The sequence below is a fragment of the Lytechinus variegatus genome, chromosome 8, assembly GCF_018143015.1.
Source record: "Lytechinus variegatus isolate NC3 chromosome 8, Lvar_3.0, whole genome shotgun sequence".
NCBI classification, from domain to species: Eukaryota; Metazoa; Echinodermata; class Echinoidea; order Temnopleuroida; family Toxopneustidae; genus Lytechinus; species Lytechinus variegatus.
In genome coordinates this window covers 6149518-6177200 of record NC_054747.1, presented here as the reverse complement: position 1 = coordinate 6177200, position 27683 = coordinate 6149518, and the positions used below count along the sequence as shown (strand labels likewise).

Sequence of the window (27683 nt, the reverse complement as noted above, 5' to 3'; positions counted from 1 at the left end):
ATAGGCCGTTTTGAAAAGCAAAGCCGAATGACATGACAACTCACCAATGCGAGGTTACTAGACTCTGTGATTTATTTCCTGTGTAATTCTAATTATTTTATCACAGAATTGTGATATCGGAAGGGGGAAAATGTGCATTAGAAATTGCACATGGTGGTAGTCATAATGGACCCCTATACTACATTCAACTGTTTCCCGGCCATTGCGTTGATTTTTTTCATACCTGGTACCATGTATGGAAATACGTGGTACAGAAAAAATAACGCAATTTCGGAATTTGAAACTGCGCTACTCGCTATTTTTTAAGGCTTATTCATGATTTTGAGTGTGGATTTTGGATGATTCATGGAAAAATGAAGTACGGCACAGAAAAAAAAGACGCAACAACCACTTGCCCGATCGGGCAATTGCCCGATCAATTGACTTTGAGAGGTGCTTGCCCGCACGTCTTTTTCACTTGCCCGGGCAAGCGGGCAAGCGGGTTTGTCGCGCCCTGGTACAACATCAATCGAAATAAGGTATAAACAATGAGAATTAATGCAAACTGCAAACTAAAGTAACTTTGACTATAATAACTATATAAAACAGAACGGAGGGGCTTGCCAAGAAAAGCGAAGCTTGTATGGGAGGCAAGCCCCCGTAACTTAGTTTCAATACGTATATTACAAAACTATAGTATAAAGGAGAGACGGAAGACAGTTTAAAAGGAGGCTGTACAAAATATCGAAGGTAACAACGAAAGAGTGAACCAAATTAGAATAAATGATAATAGTAATAACAAAAAAAAATAATAAAAAATAACAACATGGTTACAATAATTGTGATTATGAGGGAAGAACAGAGGCAAATATAGGGAGAGAGGGGGTGCAGGTACAATTGGAGGTGCAAAGAAGAGCATGGCAGGTGCGGAAACAGGTAGCAGGCAAGTTGTATGGTGGGAGGAAAAAAAAAAATTGTATATGGTTTTGGTTATGTGGTAGATTGACTTGTTTGTGTAAAGTATTGGCAAATAAGCATCTTTTTAAGGTTATGTTTAAAAATTGTGATGCTTGGGGATTCCTTAAAGGCGTTGGGCAAGGAATTCCAATATACAGGACCAGAAAAAACAAAAGAATTTTTTGCAAGTAAAGTTCGGGTTGGAGGTAGGTGATAAGAGTTTCGTTGTCTTGTAGGATAATCGTGTACAGAGGAGTTTTTGCAGAACATAATTGAAAAAATTGCGGGGAGATCATCTTTATTTAGTTTGTACATAAATTGGCCGAGTTGGAACAGATATATATCATTAACTTTAAGGATTTTGTTTTCAAAAAATAATTTATCTGTGTGACATCTGAAATGTGTATGAAATATTATCCTAAGTGCTTTTTTCTGTAACAAAATGTAATCATTCACTGGTGTAAATCCAAATTGTGAACCTGTAGTTTAAGGGAGGATGATCTAATCTGTCACCCCCCCCCCCTGCACCCCAGTGAATAGTATGACATCATGGATTTACGCCAGTGTAATTATTATCCCTATATATCATCATCCTCGTCGATTACATAAAATGCTAATCATTTCTACCATAATCAGACTCACCTTAACAACTCCAATAGGTTTCCTTGATAGATGATATGTAGTGTATGCTAGGAATGTCAGGATCAGGATATAACCCTTGTACCTATATAAACAGTGAAATCAATCAATGGTTGAATGAATAAGAAATACTACAAATAATATTCCGTTCATGAATGTTAATTGTGCACATCAGGGACCATTTAACACTTCCAAAGGGACTCTAGAGAGCACACAGAGCTATAATACTCATACTGAGAAGATATTTCAGGGGCTCATTTCCATAGAGTCTTTTAGACAATTCAAACAAAAATACTAATACAATGTTCTCAATAAAGAATGTAGGTTGAAAGTCAGCTTATTTTTCTGCAGTGTTTTATCAGAAGAAAAAGCCAAATAGAATTCATGAAATCCAAAGATGATTGAGACATGCGAAAAAGAATTTCAATATCTGGTATACATAGCACACACACTTGTACATATATACCAGCATAAATACCGGTACTCAAAACATCATGCATAAATTTGTAATAGCTCATAAACTTCAAGTGTGATGAATCTATGCCTGAAGTGTACTTTCATCTGCAACTGTTTACACAGCCGATGGATTGTAACTTCCATTTTTATAAAAAAAACTTTTAAACTTAACAGAAAGTCTCACACCTGTAAAAATGACAGCACCAAGTGTAATGCAACTGACCGTGGAATTGCCTTCTTAATTCTTTGATAAATTATTCTCAAACCTTTGGCAATGTTTTTAAATATTTTTCATGCTATTTTTACAATAGATATTTTGTCAGGGTGAACTTCCAGTTTAATCTGTCCAAAGGCTTTCCTATCCTAACTGTCAGTGAAAGCTTTAGATCATGTGACTGTGAAGCCCATGCAACCATGAAGCCCATGTGACTATGAAGACAGTGTACACTTGATCACCATGAGGGCTTCAAGCTGCAAGCCAAGATTGTCTATTCAATGAACAATACCCCTTGGCTTCATTACAAGTCAATCTATTACACAATGGGTACTGGGCTGAAAGTATTGAGATGAATGAAAAGGAAAGGAAGCCATACACAGTAAATAGTCTTTAACATCAGACTAGTTTGCAGGAAACAACATTGAGGAAAGTTTTCTGATCACACATTTTTGTTTTCTGGAAATCACATCAGTTTTTTTTTTTTTAGAAACCAACTTTACATGTGTGTGAACAGACCTTTTGGGAAGACTTCCACAAAAGGCTATACTGTTTTATGAGGCCTACATACATTTACATTAAAGAAGGATCAACCCAAATTTAAAAAAAAAGTTGTTTTTGGAGGACAAAGAATAATCGGACAAGAAGGTAAAAGTTTACACAATATCGGAAAAACAATTATCTTTAAAAGTTGGCCGTAAAATGCAAATTGGATCCGATGGTGATATCAGAGTGATGTAAAGGTGGGGATTTATATTTTCATTTATTGAAAAAAAAGTCAGGGTACATTATTTAGTACTGCCTTTTTTCACTTTAGAAATCTTTTTTATTTCATGTATGGATAAAACCCCACAAAATGAGAGACTGTCACCCTTATACTTGTAACTATTAAAACTTATGCCTTGCTGTGTATTATAATTCCCTTTGAAGCACTTCCAAATCTATTTGTGTGAATTTTTCTTTACCCACAACAGGGTCTGAATATCAAGACTGCTATTGTTTGTAATAGTAGGGGGTGTGTAATAGGATTAAAAGGGGGCTTGGCCAAGTGGCCTTGACCTCACAATAGGGATTAAGACATGGTTAGGGGTGTGCATGTCACATGGAAGGCTGTTGAATTGGAGGGAAATGTAAACAAAAAGATATTTCAGTTCACATCATTATGTAGTGTACATGTACAGGGCATGTGAAGTTACAGCACAACTTACAAGGGCTAGGGATAAAACCTACGTATGACAGTAACCTCATTTACCAAACTGCCGCTGTATGGCGAGATGAAATTTTTTTAACATCTTTTGTACTCAGCTACATATGGGTGATTTTAATAAATCAAATAAAACAGCTGTTTTTCGGCTCGCCGCATAGGAGATGTGAACGAGGTATATTAAAGATGGACCCTCGTTATCTGTAAACACGTAAAATTGGGCATCAAATATTCTGTGTATTTTCATTTGAACAACTGGTATCCAGAGACTAACAGATGCTGTGCAAAAACAAAAAATAATAATTGAAATAAAATTAGATAGTGCCAGCCACATTAAAGGTATAGGCTACATGTACATGTATGTACTTTGGTGCAGAGACTGGGAGCATGTTTGTCTCTTTCTACTGCTTCATCTCAAGTATGGGCCAAACTAGATTGATAAATAGGTCTACTTCTGTCAGGGGTATGCTTCAATGAAAATTTTGTTTGGATCCATGGCATCCCATCCATCAATAGACCAATGATGGCCATTGGGCTCAATAATGGTGGAGCTAGAGCACCCTCCTAGATTACTCCTAAATTTTGTTTTTTTACTGGGGAAAAAGGAAGATTAGGATCAGCCAGATTCTTTTTCAATTGCCATGCAGCTTGCTACAGCTGAGCGTACGAACGTGCCAGCCAATCCGTTGGCGGCACGACCGTACGTGCAGCTCAGCTGCAGCTACATAGAGCGATCGAAGAAGAACCTGGCTGATCCTGATCTGTTTGTCATCCAAATTTGCTATTTTCCAGAATATTTCTCGGAAAGGTGGTAAGCAGAATATGTATTTAATAGAAATTAGAATACAAATTTATCTTTACTTCCTTTCCCCCAGTCAAAAAGCAAAATTTAGGAGTAATCGAGGAGGGTGAACCAGCACCCCTTTTCTCCATAGACACTGTAGTTAAGATGATGGTGGAACTCCTCCATTACAAGCTCAATAGCTGTCATCCGTCTGTGTAGGAGGAGGACAAAAAAATCAGAACAAGTTGAGACACTCCTCCGAAACAGTGGATTTATCAGTCTAGGTAGGCTAGGCACTGGCACTAGATTTGTGCTGTGGACATGTGCCCCAAAAGTCAATACGTGAGTTGGCTTAAATTGTTCATCTAATTTTAGGGACCGGTCATGCCAGTATGCATTTCCAACACATTAATATACATGTAGAATATTTAAGCCATATTTTTCACTATAAGGAAATTTTGAAGTGAGTTTATAGTTCAATATCCGTGATACAAATTAAAGAATATATTAAGGTAATGCTTTCAAATAGAAATGCTATTTCGTTTTTGGAGTACCTAGTCTGGGGTCAAACTTGGTTGAGTAATTTTCCAATAACTTGATCTTTGGAATTGTCATTTTTAATTTTATCATTTTGTGGAAAGTGAATGGGTGCACAAACACAGGGCATCATTGTTTTGTTCAATCTGAATGACTTGCTAAGCCCAAGGTATTTTTCAGAGAAAATATAGCTTTTCTCTCTAATTTTTATGTGATTTATGTTATGGCATACTTCTTAGTTCCTCAAGCGAAGTTTGTGCAGGCTTCACTCCACTTCACTACCGCTACACTATGCTCCACTTACCTGAACTTCAGGACGGTTAACTCGATCGGATATTCCGAGTGACAAAGGTGGTACTTTATGGGGGGAAAATATAAAATTCATGCAATATCACATTTTAAAAACAATAAAAACTGATATTCTTACTTTACACCAAGTTTCATTTCTTTTCCTAGACCAAAAGCTTCAGTCTCTCTATTTTGGTTGTTTCGCTAAACTGCGTTGGCTCCACTCACCATACATAAATGGGGATTACAGTAAAATGTCAGAAATTGTTGAATAAATCCCCAGAAACGACGGTTATTCCCGTCTATTCTTTTCCATGCTTCTATCAGTCTCAAAATTGGTGATTTAGAGCCAACATGAAGTTCCTCACACATATAAATAATCCGCTGCCGATTTCAAAACATCGCATGCGCGCGCAAGCTCCGACCGGACCCGTACCGTACCTCGCGCATATCGCTATTGCGATACGTCACGTCAGCATATCTTTTTGTATTGTGTATTAAATTTGGATAGGCCTACACTACAGGGAAGTGAAGTTGCACGACAGTCGAAGTAAGTCACTGTTTTTCCCCTTTAAGTTTATTTTCCCCCATTAAGTTTATTTTCCCCCATTTTGAAGTATTTCTGGCCAAAAGAAGAACTTTATTTTATTTTTAATTTTGGTAGATACAGTCATGACAGTTCTTTTTATTTTTATATGAAATGAAATTAAGACAAAATTATGAGCTCCTAGCTCCTTCCGCAATTAGGGGGATTTTGCATTCCCCTAAATGGTGGCTTGGACGATAGCGAGCTGCCTGTGTACAAGGAAAAAAAATGTTAGTTAAAAACACTCCCCGTCCTCGAAACAGACGGCTGTCAGCTTGCTGCACAGGAGAGCGACCCGCGCGATCAAGACCCCGCAGGCGCGGCGCCAGGCCGTCTGTGGAATCGACAATATGCAACACCGCTCATCACCCTCCAAGCAGAAAGCGCACAATGTCACAACAAGAAAATATATACCGGTACTATTGAAAATATTAGGTTCTTACCAGATATCCCTATTTCCACATTTGGGTAAATGCTTTACAAGATGGTAACCTAATGGAGTACGTGCCATTTCCCGTCAAGAAGCAATTTCGTCAGATTTTCTGACGAACTGATGAGGCCTACTTTCTCCCGACTGTAACGCTTTCATAGAGCTCTCACCGTCGGCTAGCCGGCCGGACGTTCACAATATACCGATATCAGTGGAAAAGGATCCGAATATCCGGGTCGATACTGCATTTCAACCACTCAGTGATTTCAACTGAATCAGCTATTGTGTGACCGGTTATTGTGTGTAGAGAGAGAGAGCCATAGATATGTATACTATACATCTCTATGGAAAGAGCTCACTAAACTGGCTAATCGGAATTTTTCTTTCAACCTAGGCGTCGACCCCGGCCCCCCGGACATAACCTTCCAGTCTCAATTTTGAATATTCTTTTTCTTCAGATAATTTTTGGGGATCAAAATGGTCAATGCATATGATCACTTATCCCCTATTGCCGGAGCAAAAATAGGGGGAAAGAAAGAAAAAAAAGAAAGAAAGAGAAGAGAAAAGAGAAGAAGGAAAAATAAGATGAGGAAGACAAGTGAATAAAATAAGATGAAGGGAAGACTTGGAAAAAAAATCACGTCACTGTATTAAATTTTCGCTCGTGCTTCTCGCTCGCATTGGCTTTTAGGTGATCTACATATCTTCCTCAATATGGAGCTTAAGCAGGCGCGTACGCAAGGGGGGGGGGGGGGTTTAGGGGGTTCAACCCCCCCCCCCTTTTTTTTTTTTTTGCTTGTCTCCCCAGAGGTCGGTCTGGTAGACGCACGGTACCCCTACATAATAATGTATATGACAGCAATAATGAACAGAATCTCATGTTTCCGACGAAAAACACAGAAAAAATTTCCGCTCGCTTCGCTCGCTCCATTTTATCATATCTTTTATTTCCGCATGTCGCCGACATGATCACGGTATCGCCATTAACAAGGCCATACATGATTATCATGATGTATACTTATGAATACAAGTGAACCAAGACAAAGACATACGTTTTCTTACAAAATATGTTTTACCAATATGAAAACCAAAATGACGGAAAACGCTAAAATGTCGGTTAGCTCGCTCCGCTCGCTCGTAATAATTTATGAAATTCCATAAGTATCTAGTCTCCTGTTCAAGGCCGTATTATGAGTGTTACGAATAGAAGGACATGTAGCATCGACTAATACTTGATTTACTAACAAACTATTGACAAGAAATGTATGTTTTGACGGGAAAACGCGAAATTTCGGCTCGCTCGTAATCATTTATGAAATTTCTTAAGTTTCTAGTCTCTTGATCAAGGCCATATCATGAGACTTACGAGCAGAAGGACATGTATCATCAACTAATATGTAATCATTGAATTGAATTGAATTGAGCTGGTTTATTAAAAAAACAAAAAACAAAACTTGCAGCCCCAAGGCTGATACTGCTTGCTTTACAAATAACAAAATCAGCATGTCATACAGAAACTGAATCATAATATAATACAACACAATTAAATGACACATTACTTAAAAAGTTACAAAATTAAAAATTTAGTTGTTGTGTTAAGGAGAAGGGAGGAGAATAAGGGACAGGAAAGAAAAGAATATAGAAAGGGTAGTATGGGAAAGATAAGAATAAGCTGCATTCATTGATAATAAAATGTAAAAATAGAGACGTGCATAAATATTACATCCATATAAAAATTGACATTACAGTCTACATATTGCACATAAGCATGATAAAAATAATTTTAACTATAACTGGTTAAGAAGACGCACTACAGAGGGGATAGTTGAGGAGCGGTATCTTTCAGTTCTACACCGAGGCACAGTGATGTGTTGTGAGTTCCTAAGCTCACGGCAAGAGGTTTGGCATTACCAACAAGCTATTGAGAAGAATTGTATGTTTTGACGGAAAAACGCAAACATTTATTCTGCTCGCTCGCTCCGCTCGCTCGTAATTATTCATGACATTTCTCAAGTTTCTAGTGTTCTGATCAAGGCCATATCATGAGTGCTACGATCCGAAGGACATGTAGCATCGACTATGATACCAACAAACTATTGACAAAAAGGTTATGTTTTCAACGCAAAAACAAGAACATTTCTGCTCGCTCGCTTGTCATGACCGCACTGTTACATACCCCATCCCCACTTAAATGTTATTGTCTTATTTGCAGCGCTGACAAAAAAAGAAAAAAATCATCACCTCCCCCCCCTCATCACTTTTTAGAGACTGGGCGGGAGATTTTTTTTTAAAAAAATCAGCTCGAAACCGCCCCCCCCCTTCAAAAATCCTGCGTACGCGCCTGAGCTTAAGATATCAAGTTTTGAGTCAATATACAAAACACATTTCAGCTCCGAAATCGAACTTTCATATGCATTGTTTCGGTTTGATTGACAAATTGACTTTTAAAAAGTGCTTTGTAGAAATGTAAGTTTTATGGTCTGAATGTTAACATTTTCTGCTCGCGCTGCGCGCTCGGAAAATTCAATTTGTCAGGTAATTTCAGGTCTGGTTGTCAAGAAGTGTGAGCTGGCGCTGCACGCTCGCATTTTGATCAATGAGTTATGTTTATCACAATATTAATTCTGTGACAAGCTTAAAATCCCCATTTCACAGTTTATCCAAAAAAAAAAAAATCAGCTCGAGATTTGCGCTCGCGTTAAATATATCAACTCGGGCAGGCATCCTATTCATAATTACAAAAGTGCTTAAAATGTCCAGTTTTCTGGCCATAATGTTAACAGATTTCACGCTCTAATAGGCTTATTAAATTAATTAATTAATAAGATATTAATTCGACAATAAAAAACTGTCCCTTTTTCAGAATGGAATATCGACAAGTTTCATCTCGCGCTTAGGAAGAGGAATAGGAAGATAGTCATCATTTTCAAATGATGATAAAATGTCCATAGAATGTTCCGGTCCTATGTCAACACTCAAAGCAATAATAATGACAGATATCAGTTCTTTGTTATTAAAAAGTAAAGTGCGATCCACATCCTCCTCAAATTTTAATTTAAAGTGCTTGAAATATATTAAGCTCGGGCTTCGAGCTCGCTTTATTTATTTTCATGTTAAACAATGCATTCAGAATGCTCAGATTCTAAGACGAAATCTGAAACACACAAATTAGCAGATTGTTCTCTATTCAAATAATTATCCAGCTTCAGATCATAATATAAAAAAAAAAATGTGTCCCGTTTGTAGGTCTAAATCTCGATTTTTCGCGCTTGCATCATGTTTAGTTATTTATCGATTATCACGATATCACGATAACAAATGTAAAAAAAAACTCAGCTCGCTTTGTGCGCGCATTATTTGATTGTTGAAATATGTAACGTGTCCCCCTACCAAAAATAGTAGGGGGGCACAATATCAAATGTCCCCCTACTTTTTTTGGTCTTTTATGATGGATAAAAATGCCTCATTCACATTCGAAATAATACATGTATTTTGGACTAAATGACCTTACATTTTGGGTGAAAACCTTTTGTTGTGGGGGGGGGGGGGGAGGGGGGCTTGTCAAATTTTCCAAAGTGACTAAAAATAAGATGAGGACAATAATAATAATATAGGGTATTTATATTGCGCACATATCCACCTTGTTAGGTGCTCAAGGCGCTCCTATATTACCCGGCTAAGCTAGGCGTTCATAGCGCACACAGCTTTTTAAGAAATTACTTCCTACCGGTACCCATTTACCTCACTTGGGTTGAGTGCAGCACATTGTGGATCAGTTTCTTGCTGAAAGAAATGACGCCATGGATGGGATTCGAACCCACGACCCTCTGTTTCAAAGTCCGAAGACTAATCCACTGGGCCACAACGCTCCACATAGAAGACTTGGGAAATAAAAATCTTTTATGTCACTATATGAAATTTTCGCTCGCGCCTCGCGCTCGCATTGCCTGTTAGGTGATTTTTCAATATGGAGCTTAAATATCAAGTTTGGAAGTCAACATACATTACACATTTCACCTCGGAAATCGAACTGTCATTATTTTGTGTGATTTACAAACTGACAATTAAAAAGTGTTCTGTAAAAGTGACAGCTTTATGGTCTGAATATTGAGATTTTCTGCTCGCACTGAGCGCTCGCAAATTTCGATTTATTAAGTAGGCCCTACCTATTATTTTTATGTATTCCATTTAGTTTGAAAAAAAAATAAAGTCCGATTGTCAAAACGTATCGCGCTGGCTTTTCGCTCGCATTTTAATTGGCGATTTATGTATGTCTCAATATTAATTTTCTTTACATTTTATCAAAGATTTAGGCTCGCGATTTGTGCTCGCATTAATGGTTAAAAAAGATTTTGACTGATGCATTCTATTCATAATTACAAAATTGCTTGAAATGTCCAATTTTCAGGCCATAATATCATCAGATTTCTCGCCCTCATTAGGCATTAATGAATAAGATATTAATAATTTAACGATTAAATTGTCCTTTTCTTTTCAACTTGTGCTTAGCAAGAGGAATAGGAAGATAGTCGTCATTTTCATATGACGTGTCCCAAGGATGTCCCGGTCCTATGTCAAAACTCATATAACGCTGCTCGCACTTCGCTTGCATCAATTGGTTAGTTGATCAAAATTATCGATTCTTTTTGTAGAAATGTCAACAATTTTCAACTCGCGATTCACGCTAGCATTATTCGGTTGTTGAAATAGTAACGTCTTCATGGTTTAGTGCAAGCAGTCCTTAACAAGTACCTTTTCTATCAGTTCAAATTAAAAAAAAATTATGGCTGCACTTTGCACTCGCATTATTAATGTAAGGACCGGGTGTAAGGAAGGCCCCCAATTACTCATCCTTTTCATGATTTACAAAACATGAATAGTGTCTCATTCTTAGGTCTAAATCTCAAAATTTTCCACTCGGGCTTCGCGTTCGCATCAATTGTTTAGTTATATACCTATTCTGTTTAAGTTACAAAAAGCGCTTAGAATTTCAATTCTTTCGGTAAAAATTTCAAAAAATTTAAGCTCGCGCTTCGCGCTCGCATTATTTGATTGTTGAAATATGTATTCATGGCTAACTGCAAAGCAGTCTTTAACAGGTATCTTTTCCATCAGTTAATATCTGCTCGCAATTCGTGTTCGAAATAAACATCTTTTTCAGGACAACAAACATTGCCCAGAATGTTCAAATTTTAGGAAAAAATACATAAAATCCCCCCGAAAAAAATTTGCTCGCGCTTCGCGCTAGCATTATATAGATAAGGATTATGATATTATATATTTATGTTGATTTATAAGAATAAAGCTAAAAAGTGAGGACTACTCCTTCAACGAAACAAACAAAAATCATCTTCGAATGGCCGATCGGCATGGGGGATTAACATATGGCTCGAAAAAAAAATCGCCCCCCAATTGGCGATGCTGGATCCGCCCCTGTTGTCCCCCCTACATTTCGGGACAGATTTCCGCCCATGGCAGTCCTTAACAGATCGCTTTTCGATTAGATCAAAGCGTAGGCCTATATCAAAAGTTTTTGCTCGAGCTTCGTGCTCGCATTTAGTTGCATATATATTTGCATACATACATTATCTGTTCAGCTTCGTGCTCGCACTATTTAAATATAGGTCCTAAGGCTTTCGGTCCAGAGGGTTCTGACTCTCACCTGTCAAAGATTGGATCCGCCCCTGCTCTCCCCTCAATAAAAATAATAATAATAATGCTCAATTCTTGTATAGCGCATCACACATAGCATAGCATGTCCCTATGCGCTTAAAGAAGAAATAGTGAAAGGTATGTAAGAATAAAGTAATCGAGATATTTAGATTGGACCATTAGTTCAAAGTTAGTTGAAACAACTATTAAATATAGCAACTATTAAATATTCATGTTATATTCACATGATTTTAACCTCCATACGTAGCTCAAAATTTTTCGCTCGCGCTCCGCGCTCGCATTTCGTAATGTTGTTCCTATTTTTTTTAAGAGGGCGGGGACAAAAAAAATGCTAAATTCCCTGATTTTTGCCACCTGGAACAAATTCACACTCGTTGTATTATTGCCCGATTTTCGTTAAAATTAAACTTGAAAATTCCAGGAAATATTTATGAATTCCAGGAAATTTGGAATCCAATTTCGGGAAATTTATTTTGGAGCTGTGGAAACACTGAATTGGATAGCAAAGCATAATAGTAATTTTCTTAAAATGGGGCACAGGAAGTGAAATTGAGCGGAACTTGAAAATGTTATAACTTTCCTTTACATCCAATTTTGATGTAGTTTTTCAAGCATTGAGCTTATTGGGGTTTACTCTTTATATTCATACAGACTTTTCGCTGGGCTGGACTTGTCCGTTAACTAACACTGAGCTTGTGGCATACCTAATATCTCATGTATTCAAATAAAAGTCCTCTATTATCACCCCTCTCTCAACTCTATCATGTTACATACAGTATTCCTACAGCTTTCTCTCCACAGTGCGTATAAAAAACGGGACAGTTTTGAAAAGTCTATAAAAAATTGTTTCTAAATATATCGATATTTTGATGTTAATAGATGCTCTGAGCGAACACGGGACGTTTTTGTCGGGGGTTCAAAAAGAGGCTTGTGTCAAAATTGCAGAAATGAGAAATTTGATGACTGATGGCTAATCAGCAGACTTCCTCTTAATCTTTTCATTTTTCTTTGCCATAATTTTCGAATTATGCTGTCAAATTTCATTTACAAATTTATTTATCTGAATTATTTTGTTTTTCATTTAACTTCTTTTACCTTTGATTTTTCCTTCATAAGTAAGAAAAGAAGACTTTTTGTCAGAATTTGTAATTATTCAAATCCTTTTATTATGTGAAACAAATTATGTTGATACCTATAAAAGACTTTTCAAGGGGTTATTGAATCCTTCACCAAGTTTAATTATGTGTTTGAGAGGACAAACAGGAAAGGATTCATGTCTTTCAATGGCAATGGTGTATTGAGTCAATTTTGAAGGAGCAAGATATGGCAGATCGGGTAAAATGTATCAAAAAGTTGCATGTGAAGCGAGCAAGCAAAAATTTCCACTTTTTTATCAAAATATCTAACTTTGTGATTTTGACTTAATATTCAGAAAATGATATCACATTTCATTTTTTATGTTATTTTCCTTTTCACTTTTTTCTTGATCATGATTTTTTTTTATCTAGTTATTTATTTATTATTATTAATATTATTTTTTTTTTTTTTGGGGGGGGCACCCCGAGCCCCCACCCATCAGTATGTCACTGTTCAAAGGCATCATAACCTTTGCAGCACACAATGAAAGGATTTGAAATAAAACGCTATCCCATACTTCGGTTTGAGAAAAATATTCTTGCCTAAAGAAGGAAAATTCGAATAAAAAAAAAAACGTATTAAAAAGGAACAACAGAAATATTCAAGCAAATACATGCAAGTAGATTTGGAAATGAATTTTGACCACATAATTCGAAAATTATGGCAAAGATAATGAAAAGGTTAAGAGGAAGTCTGCTGATTAGCAAGAAGTCCGACCATTGTATTTATCATTTTATGCCATTTTGGCGCAAGCTTCGTTTTTAACCCCAGACAAAAACATTCTGTGTTCGCTAAGAATGAAACAAAACTAAATCACTTTAATGGCATTTGACGGTTAAGACTTCAGGGGCCCGTTGCAGAAAGAGTTGCGTTTAAATGCAAGCGAAAAAAATCAATCGCAAGTCCAAAATGCGCGCTGTTGAATGGTTAAAAATCAAGTTGCGCATTATTTTTAGAGTTGCAATTGATCGCAACTCTTTCTGCAACCGGTCCCTGAGCACCTATTGACACCAAAATATAGAGATCATAATTTGAAGAAAAAAATCATAGACTTCAAATCTGTCCCGTTTTTTGATACGCCATGTATAGCTTGCTCATACCTTGGTCACATTTGTTCTACGGCGAGTCGAAAACAGCGGCTTGAACATTTTATGTACGAGCCACAAGTCATATAGGTGGTTTGTATAATAATTAATAAACCGCTGTTTTCGACTCGCCGTGCGGCCGCCGCAGAGCAAATGTGACCGAGGTATCACTTTTCTTTCTCTTTGTCTCTCATTTTATTCTCAGATTTTTTGTGTTAACGCTGTAAGTCTGATGCTTTGCCTCTCTCTTGCGGAATACCACAGGGTTCTGAGGGCGGGCCAACACTCTTCTCGATTTATTTATCTGGATTGCGACAAGTTCTGTTGAAACACGACATAAAATTCCACAATTTTGCATGTTCAGCCCCCTATCAAGACTTAATACTAAAACATAAAAAAACAAAACAAATGCATATACTACTAGTTTGTGCATTTCAATATTTAAAAAAATATGAGTTTATTCATGAGGCAAGGATTTCTGCAATAGGGCAAATAAAACAATAACAATACAGCATAATAAACAAAACTTTTTTTTAAACAAGTATATGCTGTTAGCTGTACATTGGTCAATCTTACCTCAGCTGACACGTTGAATGATGATGCAAGTTAAATGCTAGGCTAATTTTGGCTAAAAGTTTTAGCCAAAATTAGCAAAAAAAAAAAAAAAAACCAGATATCTATGGTCCAAGAAATTTTAAAATTGAAGAGTAAACTGTTTTCTTATAAATATATGTAGTGATATTTCAAACAAATCTCCTTAAATTCAGAGTTGCTATACTGATATAACGTGGCTTCATTTTCTCAAATTTTTATTCAATAATCTCACTCATACATGAAGTACAGGGCTACAGTGTGTCACAGTATGTTCAGTGTGTTCATATACTACACTACATGATTCATGCTGTGGGAGTCTTCATTCCTTCTGTTCAGTGAAACACCAAAATTTCACTGCATCATATGAATGATTATATGTATTCATCTGACACTGTAAAACACCGTACCAATCTGATCTCATTACATACCAAGACAATTAAAACGCAGAGTCAAAGACATAACTTTTACCATCAGGTTACACAAATTGCAAAACACATTTTTTTTTACATTCTAGATGTACGTGTAACATTATAATATACAGAGTGTTTCATACATCCAAGAAATAAAGGCCTGATCCCACTGGCCGACGGACATAATGGATAAAGTGAACAAGCAAAATTTTGGGGTGGCTTCATCAAGAGAATTGACAAAATGTGCGAACAATTAAATCACATTGGATCATGGATGCTTGAGGGATTGGATAACGAGCGTATGAAACACATATGCAAAGAGTACACAACGAATACATAATGTCTTCCAATGGCCGGTAAGATTCTTTTCAGTTTTACATCCTCTTTGCATCTGTAAGTGCTGTGGGACCAAGCCTTAAAGTAACATAAAAACATATTTTCCAGGGAAGAATAATATATATGTTATTCACCGACACAGAAACACAAATTGCAATACAGCCATAAATATTCAAATTTGAGGAAACGTTTAGGCTTGTATTCTATTTTTTTTGTACAACTCATCTATAACTTAATAGAAAGCCAAACAACCTCTGTGTTTATTATATTCAGCAGACTATGTGAACAATAAATGTTTGTAACAATAAACATGTGTCCAACTATACAACACCATGAAATGATGATTAAATCCACTTACCAAAGGGTACATTTGGGTCTGCAATAAATGAATTGAACCTAACTTTAATCCCTTTACAGAAAATTTGATTTTTACTGGTGCATTACAAAATACAAATAAAAATGTTTACAAGGAAATTAAGTTTAGAAATAAGATAACAAATATAAATCAACATGTCACCAGAAAAAAGTCAGACAACCTTGTAACAGCAATTAGAACATTAAAGAATTCAAATATGCAACAAATTAAACAAAATGAACCCCGTATCTGTGCTGTTTTATATAATTTTCAGGAACCACGAAAGACCTTATACAAATCTGTAAAGGTTCATTGGAAATAGATTTGAAGATCAAGTAAATTTCAAAGTCTTCTAACAATCACTAAGCAGTCTTGCTCTTGGTGGATTTTCATTTGAGAAGACAAATCCTCTTTTCATAAATAAATATACTGTCACAAACTCATCTTGGAAATATTTTTGTCAGTCATTTTTGAGGTACAGAAGAGGTACAGACTATCAATTTAACAGTCTCCAAGATAACTGAACTTTCTCATGTCTACCCAATAAGATCAATAACAGATTTCAACAGATTCAAATCTTGTGTTAAAACTTACCCTCTTGAGAAGCACATGTATTAGCCGTATAGAAAATAATGATTCTACATGCATAGAGACTGTTTACAAGGTATTACATGTATGAGTATGTGTATCTGAGAACTGCTTATTACTATTATTATACCTGTGGAAAGGCTCTGAAAAAACCCTGAAAGACAGATTATCATTGCCTTGAACTAGTAATACAGTGACCTAAAGTCAATTGTATTTTATTGGTACATTAGAGGTATTTTATGATCTTCAGAAATCTTAGGACTTTCAATGATCTTTGATGAATCTCTGAGTCTTTGACTAATTTCTGAGAGACTGTCTAAAGATCATTAATATTGATTAGGTGTGATTGGGTAGTACTACTTCCCTCTCGAAACAAGTGGAACACTTTTGGCAATCTCGCCTACATTACACAATATAGCAGCAGTGATGACTTTGAAAACAGAGCTCCATCAAATAATCATTCACAAAAGAAAACAAAATAATCATTCACAAAAGAAAACATTCTTATAAAATAAAATACAATGTCCATTGACCCAAAATGGCCTTTGACATAATCATGTGACCTAAGATGTGTGCAAAACAATCATTCAAAATTGATTTCCCTTACCTAGCTAGGTTTCCTTAATTCAATAAACCCATAAACTTACTCGGTTATGATGCCATTAAGAAACTTCTAACACTGCCATAGCTCATAGACCCTAAATAACCTTTGACCTTGGTCATGTGACCTGAAATTCACATACGATGCTCAGGGATACTTGATTGCTCTTTCGTCTAAAAAGTTTCAGAATATATATAAACTTTCAAAGTTGTAAAACTAATTCAACAAATACCAAACATTACTAAAGTTTGTTAAACCTAAATGTCCTTTGACCTTAGTCATGTGACCTGAAACTCGCACAGGATGTTCAGTGATACTTGATTAGTCTTACCAGGTTATATGAATCAGCTCCATAAATTTCCAAAGTTATGATGACATTTCAAAAACTTAACCTTGGTTAAGATTTCAGTGTTGATGGTGCCGCCGTCAAAAAAGCACCACCTGTAAGTCACGCTATGCAGGCGAGACAAAAATGATTAAGATTTCATTGTTTCATGTTTATTAGAATGGGTTTTCAAATGTACAGTCAATTCACAGATTGTCTGATATCTGTTTTCACAAACAACACATAGATGGGGAGTTTCTTTATACAGACGTTTCCTGTGATTCAATAACTCATCAAATCCTGAAAACCTTTCTCCACATTTATCACACATCATATAGTTGACTTCCTTATGTACCCTTTTTAAGTGCCTATTGCGACCAGTGGTTGTTATAAATGCTTTTCTGCATAATGGGCACTTAAAACGCTTAACGCCAGAGTGCCACCTCATATGAGCTCTAAGATCACTTGATCCAAGAAACGTAGCTGGGCACTGGGAGCATTGAAACGGTCTTTCACCTGTATGTACCCTCCGCACATGAAGATTAGCATCATATATTGATTTGAACTGCCGCTTGCATACAGGACATTGTTTTTTACCAGCATGCTTTTTGATGTGCCGATTTAACTCGTACTTATCACTAAATAGATCTTGGCATATGGTGCACTTGTATGGCTTACCACCCCTGCATATGTAAAGGTGTTGAGATAGGAGCTGTTTGTTAGCGACGCTGTACCCACAGTCAGGACATGTGTGAAATTCCTGCTTTTTGTGGACCGATTCTACATGAATCAACAACCGTGCTTCAGAGACAAAAGCTCTTCCACATATGTGACACAGATGGAGAGCTGGAGTGTGGACCCTTATAATGTGTTTCTTAAGCTCCTGCCTACCAATGTAACCCTTTCCACATTGAATGCATTTATGAGGTCTAATTGAGCGATGCCATTTCACATGTTTTCTAAGGCTTTCTCTTGTAAATAGTTTATCACATGACAAGCATTTCAAAATCTTCCTTTCATCATGGCGGGGTGCATGTCTCTTAAGGCTCTCCAAGTGAGGATATTGTTTATGACATTTCAAACACTCAAAGCTTGGGTCTTCTTTGTGCGTTTGCATGTGTTCCTCATACTCCTTACTTGCATAACAATGTTTACCACACACGGGACACCAACAATGTTTGTGCTCTTTTCGTTCATGCTTACAAATTTCATTTTCATTCACAAATAGTATCCCACACTTTACACATTCATAGAGATTCTCTTTCTTGTGCATTTGCAAATGTTCAGCTAGGCTATTGTCTTGGGAAAAGCTTGCCTTGCACATGGAACAAGCAAATGGTTTTCCACCCGTATGGAACTTAAGATGGTTGATTAATTGATTCTCTAGGGCAAATTTGTCTTCACATTCAGTACACTTGTATTGCATCTCTGCATGCATTTCCATATGAAGCTCATACAAACATTGACCTTCAAATGTTTTCTTACAGATAGGGCACTTATTACATTTTACCAGTCCTCTCTGGTGATTGGACAGAGCTTCCTCACTGGCAAACCTTTTACCACACTCACAAACTTTGTTCAAAATATCCTCATGATGTCTCATCAAGTGTTGCAAAAGCGAGATTTTGCCAGAAAAAATTTGTTGGCATTCAGAGCAGGAACAAAGTCTTTCATCAACAGTTTGAGCACTAAGCTCCTCTAGACTTGATTCTTGACCATTTTTTCTATGAGTGTCTACTACAGTCAAAACACTGCTAGATTCATCACTCTTTGTACACCTTCCAATAAGTTCTGAACTGATGCTCATCTGATCATCATCAGAGTCATCAAACAAATCCTTAGTCATGGCAATTGATCTGGTCTTCTCACTCATTTCTTTGTTCAACTGAGGCTCTTTAAAACTTGTTTGTGTTTCAACCAGGCTCATATTAGAATAAGAGTTGTGAAACACCTTGTTGGACACCTTTTCATTAGAATTCCTTTGATCATGAGCTGTCCCATGTGTTTGCTGATGATTTCCTAAGCCTTGTGATTGCAAGGTATCATGTGTGGTAATGTGAGCAATAACTTCTGCTTTGGAAGAAAACCCCTTTCCACATTCACAGATCTGATCAAGGACAACTCCATGGTATTTTGCAGAATGCCATATGAGTGATTTCCGTTTAATAAAACTTGATGAACATTTAGAGCAAGACAAATATTTTTCCCTTGTATGGAAAATAGCTATGTGCTCTCTCAAGCATGATGACTTTTTAAAATGCTTATTGCATTGAGAGCACACATATGACCCATATTTACGATCTTTTTTTGAGGAGCATGCCTTAATTAATTTTTTGCCTCTTCGAAATTCAGTTGGGAGATTTGTGTTTTCATTACTTTTCGTAAGATGTGACTTCATGTGTGCTGTTAATTCATAGCTCCATCGAAAGGTTTGTTCACATTCAGGGCATTTGTGATTCTTTTCCAAGTGCATAAGTATATGGCAAATGTATGAAGACCTATGACAAAACACCTCATCGCAATTTGGACATTTCATGGGTTCCCCTCCCCCAACTGTCTTTGTGTGGACAGTGAGTTGTTCAAACGAATGAAAACTTTCTCCACATGAACAAACATAATTAAGGGTGTCAGTGTTTGTTTGTACTGATGGGTTATGACCTGTACAATCTTTGTCATGGCTGATTTGCATGTTATCTTGATCAGAAATGTCTTTTTGATTGGAATCAATTAGTTGCTTTTCACAGTTAGACTCTTGGTCAACAGTTCTCTCACGAGACACTTGATCAGCAGCTATCCCATGATCTCTTAATGAATGATTCACAAGGTTCCTCTTTCGGCTAAAGGATTTTGGACATAAAGAACATTCAAAAGGTTTTTTACCAGTATGTGTGTACATATGTTCTTTCAGATGACATGTCCTCTTAAACCTTTTCCCACACTGAGTGCAAGCATAGGGCCTAGTAGATATGTTCTTAGGAATATCATGTGATCTAGATTTTAAGGACAGCCCTTTGATAATTTTTTTTTTCTGAGCTAGGATTTCAGTTTGATCCTCGGAAGACTTGTTTCCACTGTTAGACACTTGATCAACAGCTATCCCAAGAGACTCTTCATCAATAGCTACCCCATGAGAGTCTTGATCAACAGTTACCCCACGAGACTCTTGATCAACAGCTACCCTATGAATACGTACTGAATGATTCACAAGGTTCCTCTTTCGGCTAAAGGATTTTGGACATAAAGAACATTCAAAAGGCTTTTTACCAGTATGTGTGTACATATGTTCTTTACGATGAGTGGTCTTTCTGAACTTTCTCCCACATACAGAGCAACCATAGGGCTTAGGAATTTCATGTGATCTAGATTTTAAGGAGATTCTTTTACTAATTGGTTTCTTTTGAGTAAGAATTTCAGTTTGATACTCGGAGGACTTGTTTCCACTATTAGACATTCGATCAGCAATTTCCCCCGGAGTCTCTTGATCAACAGTTACAAGAGACTTTTGATCAACAGATACCTCACAAATCTCTTGATCAACAGCTACCCCATGAGTCTCTTGATCAACAGCTACCTGATGAGACACTTGTTCAACAGTTACCCCATGAGTCTCTTGATCAACAGCTACCTGATGAGACACTTGATCAACAGTTACCCCATGAGTCTCTTGATCAACAATTACACTATGAGTCTCTTGATCAACAGCTACTTCATGAGAAAATTGGTCAACATTAACCCGTTGAGACACTTGATCAACAGTTAATCCATAAGAATCGTGAACAACAGTTACCCCATGAGTCTCTTGATCAACAGTTACAAGAGACTTTTGATCAACAGATACCTCACAAATCTCTTGATCAACAGCTACCCCATGAGTCTCTTGATCAACAGCTACCTGATGAGACACTTGAACAACAGTTACCCCATGAGTCTCTCGATCAGCAGTTACCCCATGAGTCTCTTGATCAACAGTTACCCCACAAGACCCTTGGTCAACAGTAACCCCAGGAGTCTCTTGATCAACAGCTACCCCACGAGACTCTTGATCAACAGCTACCCTATGAATACTTAATGAATGATTCACAAGGTTCCTCTTTCGGCTAAAGGATTTTGGACATAAAGAACATTCAAAAGGTTTTTTACCAGTATGTGTGTACATATGTTCTTTACGATGAGTGGTCTTTCTGAACTTTCTCCCACATACAGAGCAACCATAGGGCTTAAGAATTTCATGTGATCTAGATTTTAAGGAGATTCTGTTACTAATTGGTTTCTTTTGAGCAAGAATTTTAGTTTGATACTCGGAAGACTTGTTTCCACTATTAGACATTCGATCAGCAGTTACTCTCTCTTGATCAACAGTTACCCCTAGAGACTCTTGATCAACAGTTACAAGTGACTCTTGATCGACAGTTACCCCACAAATCTCTTGATCAACAGCTACCTGATGAGACACCTGATCAACAGTTACTTCATGAGAGAATTGGTCAACATTTACCTGTTGAGACACTTGATCAACAGTTAACCCACAAGAATCGTGAACAACAGTTACCCCACAAGTCTCTCGATCAGGGGTTACCCCATGAGTCTCTGGATCAACAGTTACCCCATGAAACACTTGATTAACAGTCGCCCCGCAAGTCTCTTGACCAACAGTTACAAGAGACACTTGATTATCAGTTACACCACAAGTCTCTTGATTAACAGCTACCTGAAGAGTCTCTTGATCAACAGCTAACCCATGAGACACTTGATCAACAATTACCCTACGACACTCTTGATCAATGCTTATCCCATGATGTCTTAATAAATGATTCAAAAGTTGAGTCCTTCGGCTAAAGGATTTTGGACATAAAGAACATTCAAAAGGCCTTTTACCAGTATGTGTGTACAAGTGTTCTTTCAGATGATTATTCTGCTTAAAGCTTTTCCCACATTGAGTGCAAGCATAAGGTCTGGTAGACAATTGCTTAGGAATTTCATGAGATCTAGATTTTACGGACATCCCTTTACTAATTGGTTTCTTTTGAGCAAGAATTTCAGTTTCATCCTCGAAAGACTTGTTTCCACTGTTAAACACCTGACCAACAGCTACCCCATCAGTCTCTTGATCAACAGTTACCCCAAGAGACTCTTGATCAATAGCAACCCCATGAGTCTCTTGATCAGCAGTTACCCCAGGAGACACTTGGTCAACAGCTACCCCAGGAGACACTTGGTCAACAGCTACCCCAGGAGACACTTGGTCAACAGCTACCCCAGGAGACACTTGGTCAACAGCTACCCCATGAATACTTAATGAATGACTCACAAGTTTCCTCTTTCGGCTAAAGGATTTTGGACATAAAGAACATTCAAAAGGCTTTTTACCAGTATGTGTGTACATATGTTCTTTACGATGACTGGTATTTCTAAACTTTTTCCCACATACAGAGCAACCATATGGCTTAGGAATTTCATGAGATCTTGATTTCAAGGAGATTCCTTTACTTAGTATTGGTTTCTTTTGAGAAAGAATTTCAGTTTGATACCCAGAAGACTTGTTTCCACTGTTAGACACCTGATCAACAGTTTCCCCATAGGAATCTTGATCAACAGTTACTCCATTAGAATCTTGATCAACAATTACCCCATGAGAGAATTTATGAACATTTACCCCATGAGAGACTTGATCAACAATTACACCATGATGTCTTAATGAACGATTTACATGGTTTGTCCTTTGTCTTAAGGATTTTGGACTTAAAGAACATTCAAAATCATTTTTACCAGTATGTGTGTACATATGTTCTTTAAGATGATAGGCCTGTCTGAACTTTCTCTCACATTGAGAGCAACTATAGGGCTTAGGAATTTCAAGTGATCTAGTCTTGTCACCAGGGCTATTAATTTGCTCAAGACAATCCTCAATTGATAGTTTGTAAACTAAGACTTTAGGATTGGAAAAAAACTTGCATCCCTCTTCAGACAGTTGATCGTTACTAAACCTGTGGGCCCTTAAAGAATGACTTACAAAGGCCCTCTTACGAGCAAAAGATCGTTGACATATACAGCACAAAAAAGGCTTTTTCCCAGTATGGGTATCCATATGTTCTTTAAGATGATAATTCTTCTTAAACCTTTTCCCACACTGAGAGCAAGCATAGGGTCTAGTAGACAACTGCTTAGGAATTTCATATGATCTAGATTTTAAGGACAGCCCTTTGCTAATTTTTTTTTTGTGAGCTCGGATTTCAGTTTGATCTTCGGAAGACTTGTTTCCACTGTTAGACACTTCATCAACAGCTACCCCAGGAGTCTCTTGATCAACAGTTACCCCAAGAGAGTCTTGATCAACAGTTACCCCAGGAAACACTTGGTCAACAATTAATACCCCATGAATACTTAATGAATGATTCACAAGCTTCCTCTTTCGGCAAAAGGATTTTGGACATAAAGAACATTCAAAAGGCTTTTTACCAGTATGTGTGTACATATGTTCTTTACGATGACTGGTATTTCTGAACTTTTTACCACATAAAGAGCAACCATAGGGCTTAGGAATTTCATGTGATATAGATGTTAAGGCTAGCCCTTTACTTGTGCTCTTTGAACTATTTGTATTTCCTTGTTGGCTTAGTATATCATCATTTTGGCGATGCATTTCGTGGTGAACTTTACCATGTTGTTCCCACTTATCTGTTATATCAATCTTTTCCTGATCTGCTATATGTATTTGCTTTTGATTTGTTTCAAGTGATTTGTTGTGACCTGGGTCATGTGATTGACTCTCAAATGTGTCACCAGATTGCATGTAATTTGTGACAAACTTTTCATTGTGAGCAATGTCTTTATTTTCAGAAGTAATCTTCTTTCTACATTCAGTCACTTCATTCCCATGTTGTTCTGATGAATGCCTTACGAGTTGCTTCATACTATTAAAGGATTGTGGACATAAAGAACATTCAAAAGGCTTTTTACCTGTATGTGTATACATATGGACTTTGAGACTCAACATTTTCTGAAACTTTTTCCCACATTGAGAGCACACATGAGGCCTTTTAAGAGACGTCTGTTCATTACACAATGATTCTGAATGTACTGTACTATTTGAAACATTGCCTTTACAAATGTCGTTAGGTACATGTACATCAACTGTTTTATCTATTTTCTCATGAGCATTTTCATCAAATCCTTTTTTGCTTTCACTCTGTGCATGACTCTGCTTTTGAGTAATGTCTTTAGGATTGGAAGAAAACTTGCAACATGACCAAGAATTGCTTCTGTGGTCTACACTGACATGACAAGCGAGATCATTTGATCCTCTCAAACATCTTTGTGACCTCTCCTCTCCAAGGTCACATGAGTTTTCTATGGATGCTGGTAAGTGAGGTCTATCTACTCCTTGAGATTCCTGGCTATAGTCTTTGATGCTGCCTTGCTCTTGAGATAGATCTTTTCCAGTGCACTCTGAGGACATGTCAATCCTTGAAGTAGTACCTGGTTGTCATAAACATACATGTAAAGGGTGGTAATCAAACCTCAACACTAAACAAGAATTTCAAAACACTCATGAAAGCAATGGTAGGTTTGGTCTTCCTTCTTAACCCTATCTAGGCAGGGTTAGTTTGAGAGATGACTTGGGAGACACCCCCCTCCCCCCTGAGATCTTGGCTGTCGATGACCTGGGAGACACCCCCCTCCCCCCATGCCAATTTCTATTAATTGATTATGCAAATGAATGCATAATTAGTATGCAAAATCATTCTTTTTCCCCTTACTCCCTAAATAAAGCTTCAAATGTTGTATTTTTAGGTGTACAAACTCTTTGTTCATTAAAACAGATGTGACATCAGATTTATTCATATGTATTATATTGATTTTTTTGCAATTTCTTATGTATTTATTTTTTTTTAACCTTTTGTACACATTGTACCTTTCTGCGTACACAGAAGGTATCTTTGGTTCCGTATTGTAAATATGCTGGCTTTAAACCAATAAAGTATATTTGCTTGTAAAAAAAACACATTGTTTTTTTATGAACTTCGTCAGGGACTCTTTTTGAGATCATAAATAGCATAAAATAAATGCATTTATACCAGCAAAACTAAAAATCATAAATTTATCATCTCTAGCTGAAACCACAATTTGCATTTACATGTACTTTGTACACAAAATTATGCTTTTGAGCAATTTTTGGTCTGACCAAATAATGTGTACTTTCAGAACCACGTACCTGGGCATCGCAACTTTGGTCTCAAAGGATGCACAAGACTTGAAAGTAAAAAGTCAGAGAGTGGCGCGGTCAAATTACTTTGCTTGATGGAAATACTGTGCAAATAGTTGAAGGGACCTCTTAGCCCCCCCCCCCCCGGTAATTGTCATGCCAATATAATGTACAGTGCCAAGCAGCGTTCTCGCCAGGATTTTCCTTACGCGTGTCGCAAACCCGCCGATTCGGTGGTGGCCGATTTTACACGTGATGTTTTGATTTTCACATGTGCTTTGATGATTTGATCCCGGTAAAGTCAAGTTTCATTGCCAATCCGCGAAGTTCACTGTAATATTGTTCTAATCGGCGGCGCACACCAATACCTAACTTAGAGTTGATATCGGCAAAATGTTGAAATGTTAAGTTGCTGTTTATCTAAAAATGTATGGGTCTTTTTGTCTGGAAATGTTTTAAAGTGTTTTGAGCTGTATTGACTTAAAATATATTTGAAATACCTTTCGTTATGGACTCCCGTTCTCCGAGAAGAAATATAAATCACGCATCTATCAGGACATGTTTTAACATTGTTTTGAGGTGCTTGAGTTGAAATATATTTGACATGCCGTTCGTTACGGACTCCCGTTCTCCAAGAGTAAATATAAATCACGCATTTTTCTGACAACCGCGGGAAAGAAAAATAAAAGAAAATAGAAGTCACAAATATCTCAGATTAATGAACGATCTATTAGGAATGTTTTAAAATTGTTTTGAGGTCCTAACGAGTTAAAATATATTTTATATACCTTTCGCTATGAACTCTCTAAGAATAAAAATCACACATTTATTCTGACAACAGCGGAATTGAAAATAAAAGAACAGAAGTCACAAACATCTAAGTTTAATGAACGATCTATCGGGACATGTTTTAACATTGTTTTGAGGTGTTGATGAATTAAAATATATCTGATATACCTTTCGATACGGACTCCCATTCTCCGAGAGTAAATATAAATCTTTCATTTTTGTGACAACCGCGGGAAAGAAAATAAGACAAGATAGAAGTCACAAACATCTCAACGATCGACTAGGTAGGGTTTAAAATTGTTTTGAGGTCCTAACGAGTTTAAATATATTTTATATACCTTTCGCTTTGAACTCTCTCAGAAATAAAATTCACACATTTATTCTGACAACAGCGGAAATGAAAATAAAAGAACAGAAGTCACAAACATCTAAGATTAATGAACGATCTATCAGGACATGTTTTAACATTGTTTTGAGGTGTTAATGAATTAAAATATATTTGATATATCTTTCAGTACGGACTCCCGTCTCCGAGAGGAATCACGCATCTATCAGAACATGTTCTAACATTGTTTTGAGGTGCTTGAGTTGAAATATATTTGATATGCCTTTCGTTATATATGGACTCCCGTTCTCCAAAAATAAATATAAATCACGCATTTTTCTGACAACCGCGGGAAAGAAAATAAGACAAATTAGAAGTCACAAACATCTCAGATTAATGAACGATCGATTAGGTATATGTTGTAAAATTGTTTTGAGGTCCTAACGAGTTAAAATATATTTCATATACCTTTCGTTTTGAACTCTCAGAAATAAAATTCACACATGTATATGACAACAGCGGAATTAAAATAAAAGAACAGAAGTCACAAACATCTAAGATTAATGTACGATCTATCTCAGGACATGTTTTAAGGTGTTGATGAATTAAAATATATCTGATATACCTTTCGGTATGGACTCCCGTTCTCCGAGAAGAAATATAAAACACGCAATTTTCTGACAACAGCGGGAAAGAAAAATAAAAGAAAATAGAAGTCACAAATATCTCAGATTAATGAACGATCTATTAGGAATGTTTTAAAATTGTTTTGAGGTCCTAACGAGTTTAAATATATTTTATATACCTTTCGCTTTGAACTCTCTCAGAAATAAATTCATACATTTATTCTGACAACAGCGGAAATGAAAACAAAAGAACAGAAGTCACAAACATCTAAGTTTAATGAACGATCTATCGGGACATGTTTTAACATTGTTTTAAGGTGTTAATGATTTAAAATATATCTGATATACCTTACGGTATGGACTCCCGTTCTCCGAGAAGAAATATAAAACACGCAATTTTCTGACAACAGCGGGAAAGAAAATAAGACAAGATAGAAGTCACAAACATCTCAACGATCGATTAGGTAGGGTTTAAAATTGTTTTGAGGTCCTAACGAGTTTAAATATATTTTATATACCTTTCGCTTTGAACTCTCTCAGAAATAAAATTCACACATTTATT

The 27683-nt window shown here is 36.7% G+C and overlaps 2 protein-coding genes across 9 annotated transcripts in view; both read right to left on the bottom strand.

Moving 5' to 3' along the window:
- The window catches only part of LOC121419891 (glucose-6-phosphate exchanger SLC37A2-like), a 36572-nt gene extending 30313 nt beyond the window's left edge, over positions 1-6259 (bottom strand). For 7 of the 8 annotated variants that reach the window (XM_041614368.1, XM_041614363.1, XM_041614364.1 and 4 more), the window contains exons 1-2: positions 6088-6259; positions 1579-1660 (exon numbers count right to left, since the gene is read on the bottom strand). In XM_041614368.1, coding sequence (XP_041470302.1) covers positions 1579-1660; positions 6088-6155 — 150 coding nt within the window. In that variant the 5' untranslated portion in view covers positions 6156-6259. The remainder of the gene's footprint in view (positions 1-1578; positions 1661-6087) is intronic. The other variant, XM_041614365.1, reaches the window with a different exon arrangement.
- Positions 6260-14761: 8502 nt separating this feature from the next.
- LOC121419890 lies at positions 14762-25556 on the bottom strand. The gene is made up of 2 exons (XM_041614362.1): positions 25391-25556; positions 14762-24654 (listed from the first exon to the last, which is right to left on the bottom strand). The coding sequence occupies exon 2, from the start codon at positions 24632-24634 to the stop codon at positions 17330-17332; it is 7305 nt and encodes a 2434-aa protein (XP_041470296.1). The 5' UTR covers positions 24635-24654; positions 25391-25556; the 3' UTR covers positions 14762-17329.
- Positions 25557-27683: the final 2127 nt, after the last annotated feature.